At 37.9% G+C, this 22,719-nt stretch overlaps 1 protein-coding gene across 2 annotated transcripts; it reads right to left on the bottom strand.

Annotated features, from left to right (window-relative positions):
- Positions 1–63: 63 nt before the first annotated feature.
- On the bottom strand, positions 64–22,657 carry ATG3 (autophagy related 3). Of its 2 annotated transcripts, XM_054001656.1 has the most exons (12): positions 22,388–22,653; positions 19,642–19,683; positions 16,404–16,453; positions 15,173–15,243; positions 13,281–13,388; positions 11,667–11,716; positions 9,694–9,775; positions 9,148–9,182; positions 8,284–8,439; positions 7,523–7,650; positions 2,034–2,102; positions 64–345 (listed from the first exon to the last, which is right to left on the bottom strand). In XM_054001656.1, exons 1-12 carry the CDS (start codon positions 22,457–22,459, stop codon positions 264–266), a joined length of 945 nt encoding a protein of 314 aa, XP_053857631.1. In that variant the 5' UTR covers positions 22,460–22,653; the 3' UTR covers positions 64–263. The 2 variants fall into 2 exon arrangements, with proteins under 2 accessions (XP_053857631.1, XP_053857639.1); XM_054001664.1 differs by lacking the exon at positions 13,281–13,388 and having other exon boundaries at positions 22,388–22,657.
- Between the last annotated feature and the right edge of the window lie 62 nt (positions 22,658–22,719).

The following is a 22,719-nucleotide window of genomic DNA, read 5'->3' on the forward strand; positions in this document are numbered from 1 at the left end:
ATAATCTCATGGAAGGAAATTAAGGAATTATGGAGAAAAAAAATCCCACCTCTTAATGCAGTATCTGTTCTGGAATGAAAGTGATTTATTTATATTACACACAGAGATATTTATTAAAAAGGCTGGTAATGGAACATTTTATTTTAATGCATCAAGCTGATAAAAGATTAGTTACAGAAATTGCATATAATGTTGTGTAAGTCACATGGATGGGTTATTTAAAAAAAGATTTGATAATTAGAAGAACACATCTCTTATTTTAGTTACATCGTAAAGTGCCTCGTGTAGTCGTATTCTATCGTTGGAATGACCGCCTGTACAAATTTCAAGAAAATAAGAAGGTACCTGAGTGTCTTATTAAGGAAAATGTACAATAGCTAGAAATCCAGCAAAACAAAGCAGAAGTTACATTCAATGGTCTGCTCAGCAGTATTTCTTGCTAATAGGAAAATATCACCTAGCTACTTTAGAGTTAAGAACTACTCCCAGTTAAGACTGGGAGATTAATATTGCAGAATTCTGGTAATGACATCCAATGCTTGACCAAAAATAGGCCTTCCTGGTTTAAATAAATGCAGGGAACCAAGTTATTTTCAATGTGTCTTGCAGATACCACAGAAACATTACCAACTCCATTTACATTCTTAATACTTGTTGTTAACTTGTTGTTAACAAAGGTGAATTGTACCCAGCAAAGCTAATCCCTTCCTGTAGTTGCAGGGAAAGCAGGTTCCTCTCCTCAGTGTTTCAGGGGCTCAGAAAAAGAAATCAGCTCCTATTCTGAGCCATCCTTTGAAAGAGCTCCTGCCTGTTCACAAGGCAAAATACAGAGATTAGCTTAACCAAACTGAACAGTCTGCCTTTGCAGAGAAGAATTCCCTTGTATGTATCCCTTTCAAATGCATGCTGGGCCTGAATTTGCAGTCTGGAGTATATTGAATAATTACCATCTGAAGTATCTGTGCACGTGGGAAAGAGGCAGACAGGGAACTGAAAATTTAAGAGAAATCACTACTTTCAATGACAATTAGGTTACATTGGTACTGGATGTAAGTAAACCCAATCGTTTTGACATAACAGTCTCACAGACCATTTCTTTATAAACAGAAGATACATGAAAATGAGTAAAGAAATATTAAAAATGCCCCAATTTGTTAAGTGATTTAGAAAAAAAAGAAAAACAAATAAACAAAAAAAAGCTACTTGCAACTATTGAGGACTAAGAGACTTGAACAACCATGACAGACAAGTTATTTTCCAGTTCAGTTCCAGCTGCTTGTTGCACAAATTGAGCAAGTCTCAACTCACACAGTAAATGAGAATTTTATTGATTCAAGACCTTTAGCTGCTCAGTAATTCCTGCTTATTTCCCCTGCAGCAGCAAAGAGCACTATTTTGAAAGGACACAATTGCTTTTATCACAGAGGTTGCTCCAGTCAGAAAGCATACTATTGATTACTACAAAGCTTAACTAATATCACTCAGCTTCCTGAAAGAAAATTTTAATTTTGAGGCATTTGATATAGATGTCCAGAGTGGTTTAAGTGATTTTCATTGTCAGCAATGTTGTTTTCCTAAGATATTGCTCATATGCAGAATAGAGAATAGCAGGACCTCTACATCTTTCAGAAATTAATTTCAGATTAAAATCTAATACAAAAGCTGCTCTGCTAAGTAGTGATTACACTTTGGATGGAATCTGTGAACCTCCAGTCTCACCCTTGCTACACTGGCATCTCTATTTCATGCTCACAGCTACCTCCTTCACACCCTTACAAACAAGGGCTCAATCTTTTCCCTTCAAACCTACCTGCCTTCCCCATTGCTCCTGCCATACACCACCTCATGTTCCCCCAAAAACTTAATGGAGTCTGTTTGCACAAAGGAGCTCATCCTGGAACTCCAGCTAGTTGTACCCAAGCAGCTATTCACTGCTTTCACACACAATTGTGTTTCAGCTTATGAATCTTGTGGTAACAGACCTTACACTGCAAGAAGCGTCCAAGAATCTGTGCAATAATGAAAAAGGATACATGTGAACTCCAAGTTCTCCCCCACCTTCTGCAACAGTCTCAATTATTTTCTTCATGACTTCTGCATGCCTGAAAAACAGATCAGAAAAACAGATCAGAAACAAAACATTTTAAGGAAGAGGCAACTCCCTCTTCATCAGGACAAATAGGTTTTGTGCAAATTAAATAATTTTGGACCACTAGGTTCAGAAGCAGCAAGATGAAATTTTGAGCTTACCGAGAAAGTAAAATAGCAACAGTAACTGAAAATTAACACTAAGTGATGAATGTAACATTATTTAACAGCTCCTTACATTCCCATAGAAAGCAAAAAATGTTGTATGCTACAACATAGACTCAATGTCATATGTCAAATGTTGTATGCTCAATGTAGAGTGCCATGACAGTGAATGCATACTGCTTGACACCAGTATAATTTTAATTGCTAAATGCCAATAAAGCCCCCAGGAAAGTCCCTAGAAGGTAATACTGACCGGCAGCCAGCCACCAGAAGTTCCCAGATGCCTCCTGAAGATGATGTCTAGAAACTGCTGTATCATTTTTAGCTGCCTCTGCTGAACTCAAACTTGTAAAGCTTGAAGAGGTTTAAAACACTAAAACAATTAATAGTTTCCTATGAAAGGCAGATTAAATCAACCCTGCATAAATTCAGAACTATTGCTCTAGGACTGGTTTAGGGTATGGAAACTTTCTCTGGTGGTAACTTGGGTTCTATAGCAAATCAACAGTTTCTAAGCTAGTTTCTTCTTTCTTGTAACTCTGTTATTGTAAAGCACCACAGGAAAGGATAAACACTTCTCAGCTCACTGAGTTTTTACATTCTCATCAGTGACATCCCAGACCTACTATGAATCACACAGTATTTGTGCACAAGCTGGTCCTGGGAATGCAACACAAAATTACAAAATAGCCAGGGCTGGAAGAGATTGGTCATCATCTAGTCTAAAACCCTCCTTGCTCAATGAGCAAGGAACAGATCACTCAGTCTTGAGTGCAATAACTTGTCTGCTATAGATTGGAATATCCTTAATGATAAAGACTTCAAATCTTTTAATCGCCAGTTACAATTTGGAAGTAATGTTCTTGTGTTCAGGGCAGTTCTATCCCATAAACTAAGGGATGAAGAACATATCAAAGCAGAGGGGAGAACTACTGTATGTTAAATTATATTTTATTTATGTACCTTTAACACAAACTCCCAGGTTGTATAATTATTCTTACTTTTATCTATACTTCAACCTTGTTTTAAATAGAAGATTCTGCAGGTAATCTTCACCAGTGACATAATACAGGGCTATAGGCAACCATCAACACAGCACTGCAGGTTAGTAAGCAGCAGTAGTTTAAAATATCCATCCTAAAACATCTAAAGTGCCAACTGAGAAGAAGGATGAGTGGGAAGCAGAGTTTGCATAACTTTGACCATGTCTTGATACCAATACGTCAATCTAAATAGCTGACCAGTAACTGGCATTTAGTAATTACCTCCAAAGTTAATCATGCTGCCAGTGGCTGCAAACTAGGAAGGAAGCTGTTGCAAAGATACCAAGACACACTGTAAACAGGAACATGCAAGTCTGGGGAAATATTAAAGGTCAGCATTTGTCATTTACTGTGGGTCTTTGCAAGTCAACTAACCCTCAGAACTGATTCCAATTCTGGATCCCCACGATGCCCTGCAGAATACATGCCATTTCAGGTGCCAAGGCCAGCTGCTTCTCGGTAGGAAGATGGCCACTGCCAAAACTTAAGTTTTGACCTTATGCATAACTGTGGACTATTTTTTTTACTGGCACAGAATACAGGTCACCATGCAGCCATTAGAAGTCTTTAACAGCATACTGGCTCAACTTCATACATCTTAATGACATTTGCTCTTTTCTGTTTTCTAAGAACTACTCAGGTACCTCAAATTCTATAATGGCCAGAGTAATGGTCATTCTCACTGTCATACAGTTACTCATTAAAAGCTTTGCCGTTTATAAACTTTGTAAAGTTTGTTTCCTGTTTTCAGCCTCCTTCTGTAAGAAAACTTGGAGGAATGAACATAAAATATATAAATACACTACAAAGGTACGAAATAAATTTGAAGAAATCTAAGCTACAATATCTTACTATCTAGAAATTTTTCCTTGCAGATATTTAAGGTACATTAGAAGCAAAAAGAGTTCAGAAGCCTATCACTATTCTGAAATGGAGAAAAAAAAGTCACTGGAATCAGTGCAAGTAATTACGATTTAACTGTAAATGTGTTTAGTAGTTAATATGTTTGATAGTCACTTCATAGCATGCACAGAAAAAGCTGAGAATCGTGACTAAAACCGTTTATAGCAATTAATGAGGAAGTTGACTGTGTTCCTCCCAGTACCATAAAAATGCTGACAAGAACTACAACTTACAAAAGAGCTGTAAGATGAACAATTTTCACTAACTACTCAAAATAGAAGCCATCTCAAGCAGCTGACAGCAGCATCCGATGCCATTTCTTTCCTTTCTCTGATGCCTGACACAAGGATACTCACGTTGCAATAAAAATGTTTGGAATCATACAAATATCTTACGTTACACAATTCCTGTAACATGATGGGAAGCAACAGCAGCAGATATAACTACACACTCATAGTTCCTAGCTGAATTAAAAACAAAGCAACAGTTTGGCTATTGGTTTTTATCCAGAAGCCCAGACCTTCTTAGCTGTTAGCCTTACCAATTTGAAAAAACAGAATAGCTTACTTAGAAAGTAAGAAAACATTCTTAAAACCTCCATTTTAGATATGCTGTTAGCCTCTTTCTTCACAGCCTCAACGCTACCTTTTAAACTCTTTCCAGTGTTAAGCAGCTGCAGATCTATGACATCACTTTTTGAGAAGGGCTACAGTTTCCTGCATTTTTAAGACTAGCAACAGACCTATTTCACTTCACTATCAATCATCTCTTTCATGCTTAAAGCTGAAACAAGCCTCATGATGTAAACCATCCCTTCAAGCGAAAGTGCAGATTACATAACAAAGGAACTGGCACTTCACTGGCTTCAGAAGAAGTGAGAACATGACCACAGGGCTCTCACCTGTGAAGAGACTCAACCCAAATATACAAATTAGCAGTGCACTGCTAACACCTCTGCAGAGTAATAACTAAAATTAAGCAGATAAAATTGCAGCCACAGCCCAGTATAAACCCCACAGCTCTATTGAGTCAGTGAGGGCTGTCATGCTGCAGTATCTCTGCATCTTTGTTTGTTCTAAGAGTGCCCTCCAAATACACATCAACAGGAGCTTCTTCCCAAACAATTTACTAGCAAGGCTTCCAGCAAACACAAAGTAAATTAAATTTTGGCTTTAGGATTTTTGTCCTCCCTTTCTCCTGTTAATCATCTTCCCAGTCAGTCTGTTAAGAACTCCTTCATTCCTCCCACTTGACACTCCTTCAAAAAAACTAGTGTTTACTAGCTGCACAAAAAGGCCGCACCTGTTTTTTATCCAAAATCCTGCGGAGAGCAAACAGTAAGACAGTCAAAGTAACTAAAGGGTAGAGATTAAGACTGGTATGTTCATACAAGGCACAAGAACATCTTACTGGATCAAACCAAAGATCTACCTGGTTCTGCTTCCTATTTTATAGTGCATGCTCAATAAAGGGGCTGGAACAAACACCTCATAAATGCTCTGTCCAAAACACTACTAATTTCCAGCAGCATGCTGGAAATTACCCAGGGGCTTTCTTATTCTGAACCCTTCTAGTAACTACACTTTTAATAACATTGACACATTTTTATTTCATTAACATTCTATTGCTTAAATTAGTACTTCATTTAGTTAGGTGGTGTGTGCAGAAATTAATCCTTTCTGGCTTTGAACATGCCAGCATAGTAGCATTCAATGACACCAGTTTCACTATTGGAAGAAAACTTAAATCCTGTTGCTTCACCTCCTGTGTCATTCATAGTGAAAGTCACAGATATCACAATTCCCTGCTCAGCTATTTTTAAATATTAAGGGACACAGATTATTCAATCATTTCATATGGGAAAGAGCTTTATAACTTTAGTTATCCCACACAAATCTCCATCTTTTCCAGTTTTAGTCTTCTTTCACCTCACAGACTACAGAACAGATGACCAGAGCTGTACTCCAGTATTCAACATGTGGTGGTCCCACAGATTAACAGAGGCCTTATGCTGCTTTATGTTCTATTCTTTATTATTTGCTTTGCAGTTCTTCCAGTTCTGCTTCTCGTATTACTCGAGCACCCAGACTGACATTTTCATGTTAGTGCAGACTTAAACCTGGTGACTTAAAGACCAAGAATAAACTTTACAACTCCAAAATTTTCTATTAGACCACTAGATGGGAAAAGTTACATCCCAATACAATGGCTTCTCTGCTCAATACTGTCCATATGTAAGTCTGACTGCTTGGCAAAAGCATACACTTTTGAAAAGCAATGGCTAATGAACTGTGAACTGCAAGAAACATGATATACAGATTTATAAAGCACATGAATATATATGCTCTTAAGACCAAAATTAGCCATAAAATACTTGTTGCAAAGTTCCCTTGCTCTCTTCTCCAAAGGCTGACGCATAAATAAATGCTAAACCAGAAGCAAGAATGCTCTGAGTCTGTGAAAATGACCACAAGCTTGTCAACAAGAAGTTGATTATTTAACACTCAGCTAGTGACATGGATATCCATAGTGTTTAAATCAAAGGAAATGAAACTTAAACTGGTAATCTGAACTCTAAATTTTTTCTTTTAGACATATGCAATCATACAAAGAGTATCTTTTCTTAAAAGGTAAAAGCCCAAACTTGTACCTCCAGGAACTTCACACTGTCAAGAGGAATTACACTGTTTTAGATACTGGCTCTGTATCACTAAGACACCTAAAAGGATGTTAGGGCCTACATCTAAGACAAAGATGGAACTTTCAAAGACCTAGAAAAAATATCTGTGCAGCAAGTCAACTACAGGCTCCCTGCATCTTGGGTGAGAAACATGGAAAATGGAACATTAAATACCCAAAAAAATCAACTGTGTTTTGCAGTTGTGTTCAACAAATATTTTGGTGTGACAATCACAGGATCTGTATTTATCAGTGCAAAATTTAAAGGGGAGCAGGAGGCAGTTAACATAAAATAAGAAATTGCTATGTAATGTTCAAATAGCTTTTTCTGCTGCCAAAAGTATATACTGTACTTCTGACAAAAGGATACAACTTTATTTCATGGAATTCTTGTAGTCTGCCACCTCCTGGAGTACATAGGGAAGATGAGTTAAAAAAGCAGGCTGATCAGAGAAGACAGCACTAACTGCAGAACACACTTGCTGCAGTGAGCACTGGAATGAACTCAGAGAATTGCTGATCCCTTCCTTTCATACTGCCTCAGAAACAGCCAAATATGTCCAGAAAACCTGAAAAAAAATCCTTAACAAGAACAGTGAAGTGCCTTGTATCTGCAGGCTGTATCAGACCAGAAACAGACTTACCTGCATGGATGAACTGAACACATGGGAGGTGGAGGAAGATGAGGATGGTTTTCAATGGTCACTGTTTTCTTGACATGATCTTGACTAATATCTTCATACATGTGCTCTACTGTTAAAGGCTGCCGCTGCTACAGAGGAACAAGGAACATGAGAACAGAAGTGTTACTAACAAAGAATCTTGCTCCTTTCTAACATCAGTAATTGATGATGACCCAAAAATTACAGGCATCTAAAATATAAAGGTTCTGAAGGCACAATGAAAGAACTGAGTGTGTTAAAATCCATATGGTATAAAAATAGTACTGCACAGATTTTCCTTTGAGTGGTGAAATCATAGTATTTGACAATCAGCTAGGTTCCCACCTCGGTATTTGAGCAGTGGGCCCTACCCAATTTTAACTCAAGAAACCTAGTGATTAAAAGGAAAAACTATTTATATATTCCTTTCCTTCTGAAGGACATGGAAACACATACCTGCTTAGTTGACTGAGTTTACTGGAGTAATTACCAGTTCTACAGTGCTTACAAAAACGCCAGTGGCTTCCTTCAAAACGTGCTCAGTTATCATGTGCAGTTTTCAGTGATACTGTTCCAACTTGCTGCAAGTACAATAAAAGTCCTGCCTACAAGCCTATATCACTTAAAGGTTTTCTCACAATTTTTTCCTTTAAATTTCGATTGTGAATAAGCAACAAAATAGCCTATTTGATACAGTGAGTCTAATTTCACAGAAGTAGGAAAAAAACCCAACATAGATATACCTCATCGTATCCAAATAACCAGAGCCTTGGAGTTTGGTAGTATTTGTCGTAAGTGATGTAGAGGTCATAGGTTCTAGTCTGTAGAATAGCATCTTCCCCTCCAACATCAACTTTAGTTTTGTTAGCTTCTACAATCTGTCGTGTGTCAAGCGTTGCCTGGTTCAAGGTAAAAATAACAAGATTAGAATAATCTTGCTTGGGTTCTCTCCTTTCTCATCCTACGCGTCACGTAAAACTTTTAATAATGTTCTTAAGTGGGCACAAGAAAAACCAACTTATGGTTTGTTTTTATTTCTAAATTTAGGAGTATCAGTTTCTCCCCCAACAAGTAGTTTTTGGTTTTATTTTTGGTGATTTTTTTTTTTTACTTTTCAAAAAAGGTCTGATTTCTTAAAGACGTAGGCAGCTTGTTACATCCCTTACCTTCTTTCACAAAAAACAGATAATTCCAATGAAATTCAGAAGGCAAAGGCCTCAGTTTGTCCAGGCTCATTAAGACCTTGGCATAGTATCACAATGAGGCCTTCTGTTTTCCCTCATAAAAGTCTGATGAACCTACAGGCCACTCATCCTACCTGTGTAAGCCCAAGAACCACCACTGCATTTTTTAACTTCTCGTGAATACAGTGCTGTGTGTACAAGCAGAGCAAAAAGGATTAGCAAAACCAAGGAAAATTTCTGTGGGAAAATCTTTGAGGACCCAAGGGTTCAAGTCAGTGCAGTAGACTGGCAGGAGACAAATCCCTAGGAATCCAAGCTCAGTAACTCTACTACTCATAAGTTTGTTATTTCAGCCACTTATCATTATTTTTATTTTGCTTGTGGTTATATTGTAATAGGCAAGATAGAGAACTGTTCACTCACATCATCTGTCTCCAATAGCCCACTTTCTTCATACTCTGAAAAGAAGACCCATAAAATTCTGTGTTCAGCTTGTAGTGAGTCATTATATTTGTCATTCATAAACAACTACTTAAAAAAAAATCTACATGTATCTAAAGAAGTTTTATTCAGGTAGTCTGCCCAATCCCCAAACCAGACTATCCCTTTTAAACAACAAATTTGACCAAGACTACAGTAAGTAGGTGAGGAGCTATACTTCAGTGATTTTATATAGGCAGATTAAGTGTAGGTACAAAGCTGGAAGGAAGTTATGCTAAATCCCTAATTTACATTTTCTTTGATCTGTTCTGCTACACAATTTTCCAATCACTAACATTCAGTCAGGTTTTTGGCACACAAGTTAGAGTAAACATGCATCAGTAAAAACATACAAAAGATGCTAAAGAGCACAGGCCTGCTGAAATGTTTCAGCATGAATTCCTTGCAAAGAATGAGTGGTGTTTTAGAGTGTACTGCTTTAGTTAAAGACCTAAAACAAAATATGTCCCACCCAATTTAAGGAAATACCTTCCATGTCTGCAGCTTCTCCTTCATCTTCCTCATCATCATCTTCACATGATGCTGAACACTCTGGTATTTTTATATTATCCTTTAGAAGTCAAATTGAAAATACTGCTTTAATGACTGTTGCATCTACGTAGCCTAACAGCTAAAAAACTGAAGGTGTTAAGTTCAGTCAACATATTCAGTGAGCCAGAAAAATGATTTCTGAAATATTAAGAAGGACTACACTGAACTCAAATATTTGCTTAATAACTCATCCTTGTTTCAATGTCCTAGTTTGACATTAAAAATCCATTTAAAATGTTTTCCTTTGACTTTGCATTCTGGAATGATTTAATTCCTAAACAAAGAAAAACATCCATGGTGTTAAACAATCCACCTATCTCAAATGAAAGGCAGTGACTAAACAGCTAAGACTAAACATGTATGTTAAGATTTTTTTAAGTTCTAACCCACAGACAACTGTGCAGCAGTTATCATAAAATATCTCAAGGAAGGGATGCATAATGATGATAGAGTCCAACTCCATCCTCTTTGTGAGACTACATAAAACTCTATCCTAAGACTGAAAGCGTCACCCAGTTTCACAGACTATGAACCCTGTCCAGTTCTCTTGTGTTTTTAAAACACAAGAGAGTCACAAAAGGTATCACATTTTGATATAATTCTGCAATGCAAGAATTATAGTCCAACAGAAACAAATACAGCACAAGCCCACAGGCAACTTTTGGGCCTTGCATAGCATAGAATCCAATGGACAACTCCAATGAAATTCAAAAAGTAAAGATCTCAGTTTACAGAGATTTCATAAAGATTTTAGGAGAATACTCCAAATAACTACTACAGTTAGAAGCTCTTCTAATTCTGAGCATCAGGTGGCTAATTTTTCATTTAAAAAACCGAAATCACCAAAACCAATAAGAAACTAAGTTACAAAGTGCATTGTCAAACAGAACATCAGCAGGAAAGAGTTGTCTTCCTGGACTGGACCTGCAAGCAAGCAAGTTTTTCTACGTACAATAGAAATAAAATCCAATGCAAAACATACAACAGCAGTTATGAACCACAGTAACATTCTGCAAGCATTGCGTTTTGCAGAAAAAGTGATCAGTTTTAGTTACTCCTTGAGTATTTCTTCCACCCTCGCGTTACTGACTTGTAAAAAAGCAGCCTTTTTACTATATTCAGCAAAGTCATTTGGAATACCTGCACTTCACAGTTCATCAAATCGATAGCATTTTGAGCTGTTTATAATTATGCAGTAGCATGGGGCAGCCCATTTTTTCCCTCCTAATTTTTAGAATCCAAGGCTTCTTGGATGCCCACAGACAGAACTCCCCATACAAACTCATCTTTAAAAGCATTTTGTGTCTCTGACTTTCTTCGTGTTTCTTAAACATGTAAGCCAATACATTTGCATTTCAAGTACTTCCTGAGGACTTTTAAGTTTCAGGTTTGTTTCCTGCTGAAGTGACATTTTTGGAAACATGCAGAAATGAGGACTTCATAACATATATACATTTAAAGAGGTAAAGTTCTTCTAAACTGAAGGGCACAAACATGTCAAACTGAACTAATGTGCTGAAATCTGCTTGCTGTAGTTGAAGATCACAAAGAAATACTTTACATTTCCACATAAAAATTTCTTTACATTGGATTTCCAAACACTAATGTCTTGGAACACAAATGTGTGGCATCAGTGTAAACAGAATTTCATTTTCACTTTATAGAATCCTGGTAGAGGAGCACACTGGCTAAAGACATTTCAAAAAGACAAATGCCTCAGTAAACACAGCAATAAAGAGATGCACATACTTAGACTAATATTACAGGCTCTGAGGGTCAATGTACATCAGAGTACAATTAGTGATGAAGTATAATTTAATCTTTCACAGGGAGTACTAGATTGCCAGTGGTAGAACTACCATTATCTTCAGGTCTGTAATAAAGCAACAGAAAAATTTAGAAACAAGTACCTTACTGTCTAGTGTGATCTCCTTAACTGCTTCTGTTGCGCCCACTATACCTGTAAATTGAACAAGAAGTTTGTGTTAAAAAAGCTTGGTTCTCTTGGTTAGAGAATAGTATAGAAAGAGTTTGCAAGGATTTCAAAAGCAGTGTCTCATCTTTCAAAGTCACATCTCAACAACCTTGATATGTGAGAGGCTGTTCATTTGGTATTGGTAACATGCTTACTTCTGGACATCCCTAAGCAAACCATACCAGTAACACAGAGCAGCACAGCACAGATGTGCCATATCTTAAAAAGTCCGTGATGGAACTCTGAGAATTTGGAGTTCTATTTTAAGGTATTTTTGCATGAAAGTGAGCTCAGGACAGGCACTCACATCACAACAATGAAACGCATTTTAATGAAAAAGGCAGGCATTTATGAGTATTTCTGAGCTTCCTGAAAGCAATGACAAAGCAAAATGTACCAGAGCACTCAATGCTTTTAGCTGAGGGGAAGTGGGGGTATAAAACCACCCCAAATCATAGAAGTGTCCAATCTTGACATCCTCCCCATTAGCCTTCTAGTCTTACTGCAGATACGTGCCAAGATTCTGCTTTGACAGAGTACATTTATCTGATTAAACTATTCAGCTATGGAAACAGATTTTATCTCATTTGACAGCATTTAGAAACCTGGCAAGGTTTAGCCAGGGTGTTACTGCTGTACTGTATGGTGCCCAAACCAGTCAACTCTAAAAGGAAAAACCTGGCAGAGGAGTGTATTCACAGCAGGGATGGATACTGCACACTCAAATCAAGGACATGACAAAACTATTATTTCTTTGGTGGGGAGGCATTCAATTATGAACTATGATGCCTTTAAGAATTGCCAATGATAAAAAATGCATATCTACAGAAAAAAAAGGCATAATCGCCAACACTTTTTCTCCCCTTCTGGCAAACTGTTTAGAGAACTTTCTCCACATTACAGCAAAAAAATTTACACCAAAGAAAGGAAAAACTTATAGAGGAGTACTTTTGGAAATGGTGGAGAAAACATCACTGAAGGACAGAATTGTATTAACACATGATAGAACATCGTGAAACAGACTAATATTATTGCCATTTAGAAAAAAAACAGAAGTGTTTATAAGACACTGTGCTACAAAAGCCAGTCAGTTAGATTCATATAAGCAGTACTCTTTAGACTTCATTATAAACACAAGCTCATTTAAGGACTAATTGTAAAATAGGATCATCTCTCACTCTTATCTCTGTACTTAACATCCTTCTTTTGAGTACAGCATCCACAATTTAAACTAACATCATCTTCACAGGATTTCATTACTAAGGAATGACTCACTACACAGCTCATATTTTAAAATAACTTCCTAGAACTTTAGTAAGAGAATACTGAAATAATTGCCATCATCTCTGAAAAGGAGCCTGTTTCAAGCATATACAGCCACACAGTTAAACATCATGTACCGATCAGGTGGGTAGCTGACAATGTAACTTATTTCCTCCAGACGACATATTGGTACACAGATGTGTATTTAAGGAAGATTTTACTTTCTAAGAGTGGAAAATGAAAATCAGATTGCCAAATGCAAAGCCTGCAGCAAGATCTTGAATACCTGCATTGTGAAAAGTGTCTACCCATCCCCCATCACCATCATCTTCTTCTATAATTGCCTCCTGCTCATCTGAGTACTCCATCTGCTTACACCTTTTATAGCACGGCACTACAAAAAATGACAAAACAAAAAGAATGCAGTCAGTCATTCTTACACAAAACCAGACTGGACCATGATACTGTCCTACAAGGCCTTCTAAAATGTGTCAATCTTTCATATACCCCATATTTAAGGAATTCTAAGGCTGTATTACAAATGCAAAAGTATGAACTTCCAAAAATATTTTGTTATGCTGTACCAGATATTTTACTTCACATAAAATACAACGACTGTTGTAGCCTTAGAAGTTCATCTTTCTGTTAAGTATTAGAGCAGTTTCATCCAATCTCTTAAGGATTAGAAAAGAATTAATTTCTCATTTGCTAACAACTGGAGACAACCTGTAAGTTTTCTTCACACTGGTAAACAACTAAGGACAACTTTTCCTGAATTTTCATCAGTTTTCCAAACTCATTTAGGCCTTCTACTAAAAGTTTGCATCAGCTATTCATGCAATATGTTAGGTATGTTTAATCATAATTTAACATCTAGATGTTTAGAAGGTCAGAATTCATGTAATATTAAGAACAACTTCTGTCATATGCATTACAGAGCCATTCAAATAGAGATTTAGATAATGCTTTCAGAAAATAGTCAAAGAAAGACTGAATATCTGATTAAGGCAAAGCAGGCATTTTCCAATAGAATAAACAAGCACTATGTAGAAAATACTCCTTCCTTGTCTATTAATGTAGAGAAAAACAAATCTGCTGCATGAAGTTCAGCATTTGAAAACTGCTCTTTAACCTTTCAAAAAGGGATTAAAGGGGTGTGAAAGTCAAAGTGAAGACATCCAAAGACTTCTAAAACAAGGTCTGTAGGATGGCTCCCAGCCTCAACTACAGCCCACAACTTTTACTCAGGTGGGAGGCCAATGTGACACCAGCAGCAGGAAACACATTATTTTGGAATGTGATCAAGAGGATCAGAGCAATGAGGAACCTCAGTAGAGGCAGGAAAAGAAACAAAGCAGATCAGCTGCCTATCAAACCACTAGGCCCATGTCAGGAAAATGTCCAATGCTACTGTAGTAATTTTCACATGACAGTGCACTGCAAGACTCCAAAAGCCAGAGAGGAAAATCCAAGCACATAATACAACCCTCTGCAGGCAAAAATCTCCTCAGGCTTTCTTAGTGCTAATGCTTCATCTAATAGTTTTGACACATTTTGATACAAGATCTTTTGCATTTCCCCATAGTTGTGGCAAAATGTTATCCTTCTTATCCATTAAAAAGGTAGTCACCACATGTATTATATAAACACAATTGTGAAGCTGAAATAAATTAATTATATGTATTTATATGATTCTAGTTGACAAGGGCATTGACATTAACTACATACTTGAATTAGAAGTATCAGTGTCACTATGAAAAACATTTTGAGAACTCTTTAATAGCCTGAGTTTCCAAAGGAATGAGGAAAATAAACATATCTTCATGTTAGACACTGAACATGAGTTGAAGCAAAGACAGACAAAAAGGTTAATAATGTTTAAAGTTCATTTATACTTCATCAAGGCAAGCTTTATATCTCATATAAAGCTCTACTATAAAGTGGTCTAAGAAAAAGAATTTATGAGACATAAAAGCTTTATGTCTCATATAAAGCTTTACTATAAATTGGTCTAAGAATTCAGGAGTGTAGGACGAACTTCTTTAATATTGCAAAGCCAGAGCATCCAAAGTGTGAGGTATTTGTTTCCCCTATTAATACAGACAATCAGTAGAGCTGACAGCACAGTCAACCATACTGTCAATTCTAAGAACACTTACATTTAAATTTCAGGCTTACCGTTTTTAGTTACCAGAAACTGTTTGTCTGTTGGCAGATAAGCTTTGACTTTTAGCTCTTCTCCTGAAGCCCTGTAAAATGAAGTGCACCATTTGAGAATTTGATGACCTGCAAACAAAAGAACCTTTCTATTTTCACATCGTGTCAGGAACTTTTTATACAATCCTCTTGATCTATTCTGAGAATTGGTTTGCTTATCACTTACTCTTCCCTACATACATTTGGTATGGTGTTAGAAAGCTTGGCCATCCCTAACTGTTCTGAGATCAAAACCATTTTATGCCTCCAAAACTATCGCCTTTGAAATGGCCAAGCAAAGATGGGTTGACAGAATAATCTATTGTATATAAAATTTTCTAGGATCAGCAACAACAAAGTAGCAAATGACTGAAGAAGGCAGCTTCAGAAAAGCAAGAAATAGACCTCTATAAATAAAAAATCTGTCCATAGTCACTAGTGTTTAAGTACTCTTAATTTCACATTACTCAAGCATTTGCCTTTACATTTAGTGGCTTTTGGTTTGAAATAAGAGCAACATTCTAAATAGCCCATTCCAAACTGCTGCCAGACTCAACATCATGTTTTCTCTGAAGGAGGTGGCAAAGGGGCAGGGAAACAATGATTCAAACACAGTAATTTTTCCAGCAATTCGAGGCTTAGTACAGAGCCAAGACCTGATGATACCAAGTGCACAGACAATGCTCATTTAGGAGCAGACTAGTTTCATAAAGAAGACACCTGTAAAAAAATAAGGCAGCACATTATTTTCACCCTTACTGTACACAAAACAGAAGGGTAATCACTGCACAAAGTGAACTGCTGTGGGCTAACTTGAATACATTTATTAACAAATGCTTGTCAAAATACACCATTTACAACTACTGCCTAGCAATTCCAGCTGCACATGGCCTCTGGTTTTTCAATCACCAAGACAAACCCAGGGAGACATGCTGCTACTGCAGCTAAGCTCTAAAAGCATTCACAGTATATAACACATTATTTCCCCTAAAACCTTAGAAAAACAAAAAATCCCCAAGCAAATCCTCATCTCAACTACTGCTATACAGAAATTAGTATAAAAAAACTCTGCCTGAGTTAAATATAGAGCCATCATAGTTTTACTGGAAAAGTACACTTACTGCTCTGACAACTGTATGGCTAAATCCAGTGGAAACACACCAAAGCACAGGCAGAAATGCTAGCTTTCTACAATTCTTTCAATTTTACTTACCATTGCCAAGTAGGACAGTGGTGAACTAAGTGATCTCCAGCTGCAACAAACTGTTAAGACAGGAAAAAAAAATTAAATATGTTAAATATGGCTGAAGGAAACAATTTCCAAATTTTCTCAGCATTAGTATTTCAGTTCCACATTCCTTTGATCAATTAACCGTGTAATTAACAAATGGTTCAATCAGCTTGATGCTTTATTTTAACCCCATATCTCAACTAACCATGAAAATGCAAAGATTAAATCAACTTCACCCAAAATGTTTACTAAGCACTATAGCAAATTCAGTGTTTCAAAAGGTGTGATACTACCTGCCAGTCTAGTAAGAACTAAAATAGTATCTGGATCTAGTAAGATTGTTTACTTTATAATAAAGAAATTATTTTTATTTGACACTATTCAAACTTTTACAAAGATAACAAAGAGCTTAATGTAAAAAAAATCTTTCCTTGTTCAAAACAATTTTGGTAAGAAAATGGTAAGAAAAGCGAGACCATCAATCTACTGAATCAGTAAGAGAACTGCAACAAAGAAATAATTTATAGATTTTATATAGTGACCATCACTATAATAGCTGATCACAGATGTAAACTAAAAATGGATTACCAATTACTTAGTACACTAAAGGTCTCATAGGTAACTTTGTTCTGAATAAATAGTTTTAAAAAATATTCCCTCTTGTTCTTAGTATCAAAGATTAAGCCTTTAATAAAATTGCATTATTATTTCAAAAGGATACTGTCATGTTAAACTTGCCAGCAATGTCACGCTAGACTTGTGTACAAACTTAAAATTCACACAGCAAAATCTAACCCTCTGGGCTTGTCTTTGTACACGTAAATTGAGGAAGGCAAGCCAGCACTCAAGTGATTTTTGTGGGCTTTGCAGCAGTCCCTTTGGAATATGAGGTGCACAGCTATTGCTACAGGTGCTCTCTTGTCTTGAAGTGCAGTTTATAGCAGCACCCTCCCCATCTGTCCAGGAGCTGCTGCAGTGTGACATAACAGGCTTGCAGCAGGTCACAGCCATTTCCTCACCACGTCCTCCAAAAGGAGGCGGATCAGCGCAGCAGAAAATACCACAGTGCACACTGCACACGGATTAACAGGCTTAATCTCTGCTAAAGTGCTTCCCTTTCACCTATTTTCAACAGAAACCTCTAGCAGAACTGAATCCTTTAAAAAAACCCCAGAAAATTCTTCCAATACACAGGGAAATTTTAAAACTCATTATCTCTTACATAGTAAACATAAATAAAACTCCAGAATTATTTAAAATTCTCTGTTTAAGGAATTTGAACTCTGTTTGTGACAGCAATGTTGAAATATATTACCAAAAATGAAAAACCAGTGTAGTTTGTGGGACTAACAGATACATAGCCATAAAGCAGCATTTGAAATTTCATCTACATTTTTTCACCTTAGGCAGCAAAATTATCTTGCTGGTTTCACTTTCTATTTCTCAAGCACTGATGCTACCTCATATCTGAATCAGTACTGGAAAGTGGAAGGAGATCAATTTTAGGACATATTATTTCTAGTCCTGAAGAAAGTTATTTTAACAATTTCCCTGTATTTACACACATAATTAAAACAGGTGTCATCTTTTGGAGGTATTAACTAGTAAGAACTCATGACAGTCAAGAATTTTTTGAAAATAAATCAAGTACACAGATAAGTGAAAAAAGGGCATAGGTGTTGAGTTTGATTAATGAGTCATCTTTAGTCTTAATTTATTCATCCTTAGAGGCAAGCCACAGGAACCCCACAAAAATCTATACACCAGTTAGTTTCTCAGACTAAAAAATACAGCTTAAAGTACCCAAGAAATCCAAACTCATTCAAAAGCAACATCCTAGTGTCATTATTCTCCTTTAGCAACCATTCTTAGATAAAGACTGTCAAATGAACAATCAACATGTCCATGCTCCAGCTTCATCTAAATTTACCAAAAATTTAATCTTGCTTTATAATTGGTTCCCTTGACTACTGTTTTGAAGGATCCAATTTATTCATCCCGGCAGCATCTAACCTGACACATAGAACACAGACTATTCACATTCCCAGTGGTGTTTAAAGGCTGCAAACTGTTTATTGTTTAACCAATACAGCGTGGTTCTTGCTATGCTCTATAGAAGGTGCCTTTTCTTACAATACTACTGCAAATTCTTTTCCCATAAATCACAAAGGGATGAAGTATTGGTAGAACATTTGTCTAGACCTTCTCTGTTATTCTAGTTTATATACAATAAAGATCATGTATTATTGTTTAGCATATATGAATATTTATACACACACATACATACGGTTATCAGAACAGAACATCATGTTGCTAAGCCTGTTTTTCTGTGTGGTACTTGTGTGTCAGAGGGAGAGAATGAATGCTTGCTTACCACTGCAACACAGCAGAAAAATACAGGCAGCAATACTAGGAAAAATACTTCTGTCCACATTATCTACCTGCATCAGCCATTATTTGTTTCATTTTTTTCCATCTCATCTTTATAATTTTTTATTGTTTCATTTTTCTTTCATTCTACCTAACAGTCTTGACACTGTTTTATTAGAACTCTGTAAAGACAAAGTATTTGCAGCTCAGTAGCACTTCAATATGAGAAAAAGTGTAATGGGGAAATTAAAATAGCTCAACACAATCAGTGATCTTACTGTTCCAGGGAAAAAATCCTGTTGCTCTTTGCACCAGAGTTCTTAAAAAAATACAACTGCTTGGCAGCAATCCAAAATACAACCAGCCTAAAGCAGCCTATAGAGAAGAATAGGGAAAAATAATAATCATTGGCTATACAGTGTGGACAAATATACGTAATGATCTTCAAAGAGCCTTGGAAGGAACCGAAACAGAGGTAAGCAAAGAATGTTCCAAAGATAAAAGCTCCCCTTCAAGCTCCTTAGAGGAAAGATTTAAAAAACCAATACATTCCTGCTTCAGTCCTGAACTCCAATGACAAATGGAGCTGTTGACCCAGCTTCTTTACAATCTTTTCACAGCATAATAGAGGAAAGAAGAATCCCACATTCAGATGCCTAATGCCATCTCAGGAAAAATTATGTTGATCTACTTCAATCTGTAGAGTAAAAAAGGTCACTTAGAAATTTCACTTTGTGGAAGTTGTTTCAAGAAGCAGTAATTGGGAAAAACATGATCTGTTTAACATGGTTGTTTTGCATTAAAAAATGCATCATTACTTTCAAAATAATTTAAGTTTCTAAATACTTACTTCTTCAGGTGTAATTACTCCAGTTTCTTTAAACTTGGACTCCTGCAAGAGAAAAGTTTAGAAATGTTGAGAACTGCTGACAAATCAACACACTCCACTTTACTGGAAAGACATACATCTTCTCTACTTTCATTCTGAAATTAATTCTGTTCAGAGATCCAAGAATCAGCCTGGAGGCAACCTCTGCCACAACTGGCAGGCAACTTACATTAGAAAATAAGGAAGTAAGGCTCCCCAGAATTACTTGTTGCAAAATATGAGGTATTATGAAAAATGATGACCTATACAAAATATTTTGGTTTTGCTACTGCCAATTATAGCAATAACGAAGAAAAGATGACTGCCACTCAGTATTACTTTTGCCAGTAAGAAACAGAAAATCAGTCGGAATCAGTGATTCTAACTGTCAAAGACCCCAGGCTTCTAGGCATTGAATAGCACTGCAGTACATCAATATGAGGTTTTGCAGTTAAGAAAAGTCATGAATGAAAGACCAAACCAACTCTTCTCTGGGGTAGAAAAAGTTAAATACAAAGACTTATTAATAAACTCTCTTTTAATGCCCATTTCTGTGCCTTCATCATGCACCCCAGGGAAACGGCTTCAGTTTTTTCATGTTGTCATGGGGAGCTCTGTGGATGAAAGAATAGATGGCAAGCAGACACCAGACTTATTCTGCATGGAGAAATTAAGTACTTTGGCATTAAAGACAACATTTATGAAGCTTAAGGATAACATGTCTTGTATCATATTCAAATCTAGACTAAGTGTATTATGTTTTGACTTCTGGTTGTTTGTTTCTTCAGGAAAGCCTCAAGTACCAAGGTATCCTACTGTTCCCCAGCATTAGAGCTATTCAAAACCAGCTTTTGAAAGAGAATACAATTTCAACCATGGCATAGGTGACTTCTTGCCCTAAGGAACCTATTTTTTTTTTCTCCTGTCAAGACTAAAAGCATCAACTGAGCATGTCTTACTTCCAGCCACAACTTCACCATATTCAACCAGCCAGAAAACACTGAACAAAAGCAGCCCCAGCTAAACTTGGTTATTTGCATTCCTTCCCCGAGTGTGTGCTATCACCTGTGCTACAGAAAATGAAAGGAGCGCACCTGTTTCATATGTACTGATTACAGCCTTTCTGCCTCAGTTCTAAGGAAGATACAGTTGAGAACAAGATAAAGATAAGGAAAACAGCAGCTGTACAAACATTGTAACATCATTATATGCTAGGTGACTGAAATCAAATTTCAATTGCTATAAAACTCAGAATCCTCAATAACACATTGTGCAACATCACAGTGGAAACAACTTACTGGTTCCCCTCAAAATGACCATAAGCAGTAGGGAACATGCACAAATGTGTGTCTCTGGAATTACAGAAAGAAAACATGTAAAATATCCATCCTCTGTTCCCTGAGGGTAAATAGTTCATTTTCCCATCTAAGTAAATTCTCCAATTGTGAGAGACACAGGTCTAGTTTCTTTCAGGAGTTACCAAGTTGGAGTATTTAATTCCCCCTTGTAAAGGGAACATATACACATAATATCAACATCTTCCATTTCTGGAAGGTTCTACTCCTGCCCCCTCCCAATAATCCATCTGGACACATGGATTTGTCCACTATTACACCAGCTGTGCAACAACATCTATACTACTGAACAACTCACTTCACCTTCCCATGGCGCAACTTCACTGCAACCCATACACTTCACATTGGTGGGCAACTCTAGGAAGGTACACTATCCAGACAAGAGCATCCCACAATCCCAGAGAGACAAGTTCTATTAATAATTGACTGTCCCTGCTATCTGCCCAGAGATGTAAGCTGCAGGATGAAAAGCATATAAAAGGGCAAACCACAAAGCCACATGCAGAGAGACTGTTGTCATAAACAAGTGTTTTTTTCAAAAGCATGCAGAAGTATCAAAATCACTAGTGAAAAAAACTGCTGCCAAGTTAAGCACTTGTATACGGAGTAGGGGGTTATATAAAAAATTGTTTGCAAATAAGAGTCAGAGAATGGGATGTAGTCTAACAACTGCAGAAAGCCATAATTTGTTTCTACCTATATATGCAGTAACAGGAACTATAACAGATGTGCTGTCTACTTTTATAATGACCCAATGGCTCACTTCTGCTATTCTCAGCTACTCTGGTGCACAGACTTGTATTAATACTGTAATTCAGACACAGGAATAAGCTGCGCTATGTAAAGCCGGCACACACAACGAAGGCGTGGCTAATTTTGTTGTTTTGGTTTGCGTTTTTTAATGTCAGCTGGAAAACTTGCCCTTTACCCAAAATAACCATTGCAACGCAATTTCTGAAACGAGGCTCAAGCCTGTCTGTACGTTCGGATTTCAATTCCTGGACACACAACCACGTAAAACTTTCCTGACTTTAACAGAAAACGGCAACACGTTTAAGTCATTCCTGCAGAAGCAGGAGCAGCAACACCTGTTCTTCGAGAGGCCTGCCCCTCCCAGCTGGATGCTCCTCTCTCTGCGGGATGTGAGCGCCAGCCGGGGTTCCCCCCATCCCCTCCGGCCCGGTGCGGGATGAGGGCCGATGGCAGTGTCCGCACACCCAGCACCGCGCCCTTCCAGACCCGCAGCCACGCAGCTCCTCGGGCCCGGCCGACAAGGGCACCGACAGCCGGCTCCCGGGGCTCATGCAGGGAAGGGCGCCCGCAGGCGGGGACGGCCATGAGTGTCCCTCCTCCCCATCCCGGCTCCCGCGCACCTTGAGCACAGGCGTGAGGTACTCGGCCACCTCCAGGGCCTTCCCCTTCACCGTGTTGATGACGTTCTGCATTGCGGCGGGCGGGCGGGCGGGCGGGCGGGCAGACGGACAGCGGCCACCGCCCCCCCCGCCCTCGGCACGGTGCTCCCGCAGCCGCCTTCGTCCACGTGACCCGACCCTCACATTCTCCCCGCCCCCCCGTCGCACGCGCGTGACGACACACGGTGCGCGCGCGCAGGGCGGGAAGGCGGGGAAGGGCGGGGCCGCGGCTCACGCGGCCGCCCGGGGGCGCGCGCCAGCTGGGGGGCGGAGCTCGCTGGTTCTTGGGCGTG

Source organism: Vidua macroura, chromosome 2 (genome assembly GCF_024509145.1).
Source record: "Vidua macroura isolate BioBank_ID:100142 chromosome 2, ASM2450914v1, whole genome shotgun sequence".
Lineage (NCBI taxonomy): Eukaryota > Metazoa > Chordata > Aves > Passeriformes > Viduidae > Vidua > Vidua macroura.

Bases quoted from the DNA above. Each gene is read 5' to 3' on its own strand.
- ATG3 (XM_054001656.1), bottom strand. From the start codon at position 22,459: ATGCAGAACGTCATCAACACGGTGAAGGGGAAGGCCCTGGAGGTGGCC. The intron at 15,244-16,403 runs GTAAGTAAAATT...TTCATTTTACAG, and splicing joins CACTGTCCTACTTGGCAATG to GGCTTCAGGAGAAGAGCTAA. The intron at 11,717-13,280 runs GTATTCAAGATC...TTCAATTTACAG, and splicing joins AGACACTTTTCACAATGCAG to GTATAGTGGGCGCAACAGAA.